This window comes from Martes martes, assembly GCF_963455335.1.
Source record: "Martes martes genome assembly, chromosome: 3".
Classification (NCBI taxonomy): domain Eukaryota; kingdom Metazoa; phylum Chordata; class Mammalia; order Carnivora; family Mustelidae; genus Martes; species Martes martes.
Genome location: NC_137890.1, coordinates 102,564,082 through 102,573,744, shown reverse-complemented (window position 1 = coordinate 102,573,744; position 9,663 = coordinate 102,564,082). Strand labels below are relative to the sequence as shown.

Sequence of the window (9,663 nt, the reverse complement as noted above, 5' to 3'; positions counted from 1 at the left end):
CTTGGGGCAAGGGTCTCTCAACCCAGGGCAGAGCAGGTCCCTCTGTCATTGCACTTGATAAACATGGCTGCCCGTCAGTCTGCTTCCTGGCCTCCCTTCGCCGCTCCCCCCTGCAATCTGACTTCCACCCCTTTCACGTCCCTGAAACTCCTTTCACCATGTTCAGTTGCTATCAGCTGGGACTGCTCCGCAGCATTGTCTATCGACAAGGATTGCTTCTGGAATCTCCTCTTTTGACTTTTGAGATTCTCCTCCTATTTCTCTGGCTGTTCTTTCTTAGTCTCCCCCATGGCATTTCCTCCTCAGCCTCTCCTTCACTACTGGTCTTCAGGCTTCGTGCTTGGATGTATCTTTTCTCTTTCGTCAGATGCTCCCTGGGTGACTACATCTACTTCCAAAGTTTCTCCATCATCTCTTCTGAGGATTTCTCAGTCTATTTCTGCTGCCCAAATCTCTCTCTTCTAAAATGAGAAGAAGAAAAAAAATGTTAGCTTCAACACGTCTTTATTTATACATTTTTTAAACAAAGGGTTCCCATTTTACAATCTTTTCAAAATACGTTTCTGGAAAATGCCCACCATTTAACCCACTAAGCAAAGCTCGTCCTCATTCTAAATCAACTTAATCATACTTACTGTTTGTCAGAACCCAACTTTGTTTTTCAATTCAAACACATGTGTTAATACTTGTTTCAAAAAATAGTCTAGAGGTGCCTGGTTGGTTCGGTTAGTTAAGCATCTGACTTTGGCTCAGGTCATGATCCCAGGGTCCCGGGATCTAGCCCTGTGTCAGGCTCCCAGCTCAGCAGGGAGCCTGCTGGTCCCTCTCCCTCTGTCCTCCTCCCATTTGTGCTCTCTCTTGCATACTCAATCACTATCTCTCTCTCACTCAAATAAATAAATAAAATCTTTTTTAAAAAAACAAAGAAATAGTCTAATAACCACTAGGAGACAAAGTATGGAACACAATTTGTAAAGGCGATGATTAAAAGCAGTCAAATTAATATCAAAATAACACAGATACATAGGGCACCTGGGTGGCTCAGTGGGTTAAAGCCTCTGCCTTTGGCTCAGGTCATGATCGCAGGGTCCTGGGATTGAGCCCTGCATTGGGCTCTGCTCAGGAGAGAGCCTGCTTCCCCCTCTCTCTCTGCCTGCCTCTCTGCCTACTTGTGATCTCTGTCTCTGTCAAATAAATAAATAAAATCTTTATAAAATAAAATAAAATAACATAGATACAATGTGATCAATGTTTCCATTTTTATAATAGCTATAAAAATAAGAGTAAATTTAAATACAGTTTCTCATTCTTTTAATTTATAATAATATAATGTAAGGTATGGTTTAAATAAATTGTGAAATGAGAAGTATGATGAAATTTTTAAATATTTTTTCAGTAACTGTGTGTTTGTATAATTCTAATATTTAGCTTTTGGGAAAAATGAAATAAGTATCATATAAAAATAGGTAAACACTGCCATCATTCCCACTGCCCTCACCACTACTTTTGATACATATAATGATCAAACTTCTCATATGTAGGTAACTAAGAAGAAAAGCAAATGACTAAAAAGGCATTTCATCAAATACTGCTAAAAACTAATTTGGTCAGTAGCTAGCATAAAATTAATTTTGTTAATAAGAGGTATGATATGTTAAACATTTTACAAGGTGGGGATTGACTATATTTGGAAGAAAATACCTCATAGTATGTTTGATAAATATCTTATAGAATATTGCACACCAGGTAAAATAAATCATCAAAATTTAGCCTGCTAGTTTTATTCAAAGTGAGATAAAGTGTTGGTAATCCAGGAAGATATTACAGTTTAATTTAAAAGAATCAGCATCATTAATCTATACTGCTACAGCTGTTTGAAGGAAGTTTCCTTCCCAGCCCAAGAAACATCTCTGGAAAAATAGCCCTTTTTTATTGAAATATAGTTGATGTGCAATGTTGTATTAGTGTCAAGTGTACAGCATAGTGACTCAACAATTCTGTACATTACTCAGTGCTCACCATGATAAGCACAGTCACCATCTGTCATCATATATTATTACAATCCCACTGACTATATTCTCTGTGCTGTTCTTTCATTCCATGATTTATTTATAACTGGGAGTTTGTACCTCTTGATCCCCTTCACTGATTTCACCCATCCCCATCCCCTTTCCAATCAGTTCTCTGTATTTATGATTCTGTTTCTGTTTGTTCATTTGTTTTGTTTTTTAGATCCCACATAAAAGTGAAACCATATGGTATGTCTTTGCTTGACTTATTTCACCTAGCATAAATACTCTTCGGGTTCATTCATGTTGTCACAGATGGCAAGATCTCATTCTTTTTTTATGACTGAGTAACATTCCAAGACCCTGTATCTACTAGAGATTCATTTTGAAATGTTTACATATAAAATGATAGATCTAGGATTTGCTTCAAATTTGTAAGGGAGTGGTAAGAACTATATTTTACCTCTGTGGTCTTCCTTCCAAAACCCATAAGTACAGTTTAATCATGAGAAAAAACATCAGACAAATCCCAATTGCAAGATGTTTTGCAAAATATCTGAGCAGTATACCTCAAAACTCTCAATGTCATCAAAACCAAGGAAAGTCTAAGTAACTGTCACAGACCCAAGGAGACCAAGGAGATATGACAGCGTGATGTAATATGGTGTCCTGGATGGAATCCCAGAAAAGAAAAAGGACATTAGGAGGAAACTAGCAAAATTTAAATAAAGTATGGAGCTTAGCTAATAGTACCAGAACAGAGTTGATTCTTTAGCTATGACAAATGTATTATAGTAAGATGTTACCAATAGGGAAAAACAAGGCACAGAATATATGAGAATCGATATACTATCTTGCACAACTTTTAGTAAGTCTTAAACCATTTTAAAATAGATTTTTTAAGGACAGTAGTAATGGTGGAGAAAGGAAAGCAGAGACGTGTGTTGTTGGACCAGGAATGGCCACATGTTGATAGTTATGGGGTTATATAATGGAAGTTCTTTATACTATTCTGTCTACATTTGTGTATGTTTAAAATTCTCTTTACAAGAGGTGTGTGTGTGTGTGTGTGTGTGTGTGTATTTATATATGTATACATATATAGTTTGGGGGTCCTCACTTTTGATCATTTCCTAGGAGGGCTCACAGGTCTCACCATATAATTGTACTCACAGCTACCATTTATTACAGCAAAAGTATAGAAAATAAAATCAGCAAAGAGAAAAGGCACATGGAGCAATCCAAAGGAGACCAAACACAAGCATCCCAGAGTCCCCTTCCTATGGAGTCATATGGAATGCATTTAATTCCACCCCAGTATCCAACTTGACAACAAATGTCACACTATCTACCAGGGAAGCTCATGAGAGAAGCCCAGAGTTTTTACTGGGGTCTGGTCACATAGGTACCCTCTAAATAGCAATATCAGGATTCCAGACTCCTAGAACAAATTCAGCATAAACTACATTGTGCGCACAAACATTTTAGGCACAGTGAACTATCCTTATCATTTAGGGAGAGTGTCTTATCAGTGTAGGGAACTTTTACCCATCAAGCTCCCAAATGCTAGCAAAAGGCCAACCTTGCAAGCAGGACTTTCTAGGAATGGCAGTCTCAGACCTACACACACACACACACACACACACACACACACACAGGCATTTGACTTTCTGGGACATAGCAGAGAGATATTACATAACCCACACCCTCCTCTTGCTATGGAAAGTATCCCCACAGCCCTCACTTGGAGACCTCATGTCAGAAACAAAGTTCTGAGAAATCAACCTTGAGGATAGAAGAGAAAGAGGACAGCAAAAAGGAAAAATAAGAAAGATAAGACCTTTGGAGAGGAAGAGCTCAAATCGGGTTGGCAAACTGCTCCTAGCTATCTCCTAGATCCATTTTTATTAGTATGAGGGTTATGGCTGTTCTGTAGCACATGGGGTTTGAAGTTCCTAAAATCCATACAAGTGGTCCAGAGCTTGTGAAGAGCTGAGGGGTGCAGGGCCACAAGTGCTCCCATTCCTTTCCAATGAGGTAAGACATACAGTCTCAGATACTCTACAGTACATCAGCAGTGAGCACTTTTGTTAAACCTTGTCTTTTGTGAAGAGTGTATTTTTACATGCATGGGGGTTTTAAAGGAATTACAGTAACTTCTGTCACCCTGTTTCGCATTAAGAAAAAAAATTTTCATGTATGGAAAACTCAAAAAATGGAAGTGGTCCAGGCTTCCCTTAATCTCTTGGAGGCCCAAGAAAGAGTACTGGTTGATGATACACAAGGTAGAAGTCATCAGCACCCAGAAGCGATGGTGATGAGAGATAGAAGCAGAAAAATGGGGGCACCTGGGTGGCCTCTGCCTTCTGCTCAGGTCATGGTCTCAGGGTCCTGGGATAGAGCCCAGCCTCAGGCTTTCTGCTCAGCAGGGAGCTTGCCTCCCCCTCTTTATCTGCCTGCCTCTATGCCTACTTGTGATCTCTCTCTCTGTCAAATAAATAAATAAAATCTTTAAAAAAAAAAAAAAGGAAGCAGAAAAATGTTTACCATTTATCTCCTGGGCCATTTATCTCCTGCCTAATTCTGATAAGGATCGAATAAGTGCTGGTTGCTACATTCTTAAAGGATCTCATAACCGCCTGTACATATCGCCAATAGTTAGTATCAAGTTGAATAAGCACCAGAGAACTCTTGTGAAAGTAGTTTTGAGTAGAAATTCCAAGAAAATATTTGTGATCTAATACTTCCTGCATGTCCCCACCTCCTTGAACACTAAATATATAACCACCAGTTTCATACAGCAAAGGTGCAGCTCTTTCTGCTTATGGGTCCTACCCCCATGCTACTTAAATAAACTTGCTAAATTGCACGATAAAAACCTCTCAAAAATTCCTTCCTCACCAGGCTTGCTCAACGATCCCGCAACAACCGGAATGAAGAGGGTCACCCAACAGACCTTCTTTAGGAGAAAGAAGGGCCCTGGGGCCAGACCCCTTAAGGGACTCACTGAAGAAGAGGCGTCCACAAAAGATAACCAAGAACAGCCAAACAGGAGAAAAAGCAAGTGGAACGAAGTTGGGTAAAGATTCCCAGGGAGTGAAGAAAATCAAGAGGACAGAGGATGCAAGCCAACAGTTGCGTCTGGGAGAGGAGTTCATCAAAAATGTCAAACATTTCGCCGATTTTCCCCACTCAGCACCAACTACCACAACTCTGCCAACGACCCCTGCCTGGTACTATGTATACATTTCTTTGGACTCTGGTACAGAGCTTCACTGGGTGATTTACAGTTTATTTCCTCCAATTACACGGCTCAGGCAGGTCTGAATCTTACTCATTTTTCTCTTCCATAGAAGAGAAACTACTGCTCAGCTAATATCAGTGAAATGATTTGAAGAACATTTGAAAAACAACCCGAACCGAGATGCAACCTTTTAACCTGCTCCAGAAACCAAACTTCCCGCGACACCGCCACACTACGCAGGCGCAAAGGCAAAACTCGCGCGCTTCCTCCAGGTCTTTGCATTTGGCGCGAAATCCTGGCTCCGTGGGCGGGGCTGAGGGAGAAGCCGCACTCATTGGGCAGGTTTGGCGCGAAATCCGCGAGCTCTTGCGCCACGATTGGTTCTGGCCATCCCGGTGGGCCGAGGGGGCGGGCGGCGGCGGCGGCGGCGGCGCGCGCAAAGCGATAGGGTATGTGGTGGAGCGGCTGGTGGCTATAGAGCGTGTCGGCTGCTGTTCCCCGGCACTCGGCAGCCATGGACCTTGCGGCGGCAGCGGAGCCGGTTGCCGGCAGCCAGCACCTGGAAGTCCGCGACGAGGTGGCCGAGAAGTGTCAGAAACTGTTCCTGGATTTCTTGGAGGAGTAAGTCGGCGGGCTTCCCTTTCTCACGGAACTTCCCGGAGCTTCCCCTCCCCGCTTCCGGAGCTCCGGCGCCCAGGGCCTGCCGACTCGCGGCTCCCGGGGCGGTGGAGCAAAAGCGCGTTGGGGACCGGAGGGGCCACGCGCCTCGCAGAGTGCCCCACGCCCCACTTGGGGCTTAGCCGGGCTGCCCCGAAGGACTAAAATTCCCCAGGAGCCATTTTTCAGACTCTGAAAGCAGCGCTTTGGTCCTATCATTCCGTCTTCACCGCCTGTAAGGCTGGTGGTCCCGTCGGCCCTGGTTACCGGTGCGGAAATTGAGACTCGGGGAGGATAAGTAGCACGACCGAGAAGGGATCCCTGCAGAGTCCTGATTGGACCAGACAGCCAGGCCCCTTCGTGTTGGGGGCCCCGAGGGCCCGGGCAACCCCTGGAGCCTATGGGGATAAAACTACTGGAGTGAACCCTGCACGTACACAGATGCTGGGGGGAGGGGGAGTTCCAACCTGCTTGAAAGTGTCTGAGCACACCCCCTCCCTCCCTTTCCTTCCGCCGTCCGCCTCCCCACGAACACTTCTTTTTTTGTTTTGTTTTCGGTTTTTTGTGGGGTTTTTTTGGCAGTTGCCTTCTAACCTTCCAAGCATCTGGCCTCTCATAACCTCCCCTGCCGAGCTTTTTGCCACTGCCGCCAGTTACTTTTCTTAGGTAGTGCAGATGTATCACTTCTTTCTTTAGGAGTATGGACTTTGGACTGTTTTATGAAATTTTTTTTATTTGTAAAATATGCATAACATAAAAGTTACCATTTAACTTTTTTAAGTGTAGAGTTGAGTGGCGTGAAGTACATACATGCATTTTAATAAGCAACTATCAACCACCATCCATCTCCAGAACTCTTTTTGGTGTTCCCAGACTGACACTCTGCAACCACTAAACTGTAACCCCAGCCCCAGCACCTGGGAACCACCCTTCTCCTTACTATAAATGTCACTATTCTAGGAACCTCATATTCTTGGAGTCAGTGTTTGTCCTTTTGTGACCTGCTTATTCCACCATGTTATCTTCAAGGTGCATCCATGTAAACAGGATGTGTCAGTTTCTTTTCTTTTTGTGTGTGTGTCAATTTCTTCTTAAGGCTGAATATTTCAGTGTATACCACTTTTTGTCCATTCATCCATGGACTTTTGGATTGTTTCCACACTTCTACTACTGTGAATAATTCTGCTGTCTTATGAAATTCTGGTGTATTTAAAATAGTATTAATTTACATTCCCTACCTATGCCTGACAGCTCATTTTTCAAAGCCCACCTAAAGACTCAACTGCCTTGTGAAACCGGATAAGCCTTTCAGTCAGCACCAGTCAGTTTTTCCCTTATGCTCCTAAGGTACCATTTTCCATTATCTCTGTAGAGTAACTTATATCTACCCGTCAGTCACTTCATCTTGAATGTAAATCCCTTCCTTAACCCCACCGGACCACCACACCATATTGCAAAGGTCCTCAGTTAACGTTTAATTTTAACAAAGAATATAATTGCCCTCTCTACCATACAGCTAGGTGCTGGGGATAATGATAAATAAGACAGATAATCACTTTATGGGGTGGGGGGGAGATATTAACTTCCTCTCAAAATTCTAACTTTGATTTGCCCTTGTTTATGGAATAAAGTCCCAAATTCTTCACAGCTCTTCCCAGTTTCATCTTCCCCAACCACTTACTTGCCAATATCTATAGTCAGTCTAACCACCGCTGGGGTTTTTTTGGTGTTTTTGTTTTCTTTCAAATTCTCAAGGTCTTTCAAGGCTGAATTCCAATGTCACCTTTTAAATTCTTGAAGTCTTGGGGCGCCTGGGTGGCTCAGTGGTTTGAGGCCTCTGCCTTCGGCTCAGGTCATGATCTCAGAGTCCTGGAATCGAGCCCCACATCGGGCTCTCTGCTCTCTCTCAGCCTCCTCTCCCCCACCCCACCCCCCGCCTCCTGCCTCTCTGCCTGCTTGTGATCTGTCAAATAAATAAAATGTTTTTAAAAATTTTTTTTTAATAAATTCTTGAAGTCTTTCTAGATGTTCTTGTTGGGCAGAATTAGTTTATAGTCCCACAGCACATTTCCTGTACCTCCATTTTTTCCCTGATTTTATTGTGGAAGGAAAAATTAACATGAGATCTACCCTCTTAACAAATTTTAATATATTACCATTGACTCTAAGTACAGTGTTACACAGTAGATCTCTTAAAGCTTGACTGTTCAGTCTCACTTGGCTGAAACCTTATGCCTGTTTAGTACCTCCCCATTTCCCGCCTCTGGCAACCACCATTCTGCTGTCTATCTACTTAATGTAAGCTCAGCACCCAACCTGGGGCTTGAACTCCTAACCCTGAGATCATGAGTCACATGGTCTACCAACTAAGCCAGCCAGTCAGCCGCCCTCATTCCACTCTGACTCTATCAATTTGACTGTTTTAGATATCTCATATGGGTAGGATCATACAGCCAATCTGTGATTGGCTTATTTCATTTAGTGTGATGTCCTCAGAGCTCATTTTTATTGACACGTATAGCAGACTTTTTAAGGCTGAGTAGTGTTCCTTTGTGTGTGTATACATTTTCTTTACTCATTTGTTGTGGACGTTTAGATTGTCTTGTTACCTCTCTTAATAGGAGTGTCTCCTGTGAGAGTGTCAATTCTAGGGCAGGAACAACGCTGTCATTTTTAGCTTCAAGTATCTGGCATAATGCTTTGCAGGTAGATGTCTAGTATGTATCACAGAACATGCTATATTTGAAGAAGGAATTGACTTTTGCCTCAAAATGAATCTGCAATTTATGTTAAAAGAACAAAAAGCAAAAATGTTTGTGATAATCCTTTATGTTGTGCGTATAGATGTTTCTGTTTTCCTGAGGACTTGGGCAGTGAAGCACCTCATCTCTGTATTTATTTTTATTCATGTTTTCAAATTAACAGCTAGTCTGTAGTTTTCCCTATAGAAACAGAATCTTTGGATTTCAACCTACATTTCTTGGTTTAATATTTTCCAATCTCAATTATATGTGACAATAACAAAAGAATAGTTAGCATATTTTATTAGAAAATATTAAATTAGGAAATGCAGATTAAAATCCAAAGGCCTAGTTTTTCTGTGTTCTGGGGAAAGCATTTTACAGGCATTCTTGTTTAAAATTCACAGTAATCTTATGAGATAAAGCAATGTCCTAATTTATTTATTTTTTTTTTCTCAAAAAAGGGGGATAAGTAACTTGCCCCAAGTTACACAATTAGTAAGGTGAACCTGTCTGACCCTAAAGCTGATGAATTTTAACCAATACACTGAATTATCAGACATTTAGATTCTTCTTTTTACCTTCTAATTCTTAAATTTAATCTGACTTGCACGTACCTGCAGGTTCCAGAACAGTGATGGAGAAATTAAGTACTTGCAGTTAGCAGAAGAGCTCATTCGTCCTGAGAGGAACACGTTGGTTGTGAGTTTTGTGGACCTGGAGCAATTTAACCAACAACTTTCTACCACCATTCAAGAAGAGTTCTATAGGTATGGGGTGTTAATCTTCTTTACTTTAAATAGGCATGGAGCTTGTGAATCCAGCTCTTCTGGGACTGCAAGTGTTCATTTTTGAGGCAGAAGCCAGCTGTCACAGAGGTGCTTTGATACAGCCAGTGGTCATTTTAGCTGAACTAATTTAGGCCTTTGTGGAGCTGAATATTTTTCACATGCGAATGTTGAAAACCTATGCTTTCTATGTAGTTTTCCCAAGTTTTCAGAGGACCGCTTAC

At 41.9% G+C, this 9,663-nt stretch overlaps 1 protein-coding gene across 1 annotated transcript in view; it reads left to right on the top strand.

The window, feature by feature from the left end:
• Positions 1-5,670: 5,670 nt before the first annotated feature.
• The window catches only part of MCM6 (minichromosome maintenance complex component 6), a 34,540-nt gene continuing 30,547 nt past the window's right edge, over positions 5,671-9,663 (top strand). Inside the window, exons 1-2 of the mRNA XM_080798434.1 lie at positions 5,671-5,874; positions 9,275-9,421. Of these exons, the coding sequence (XP_080654560.1) occupies positions 5,768-5,874; positions 9,275-9,421 (254 nt within the window). The 5' untranslated portion in view covers positions 5,671-5,767. The remainder of the gene's footprint in view (positions 5,875-9,274; positions 9,422-9,663) is intronic.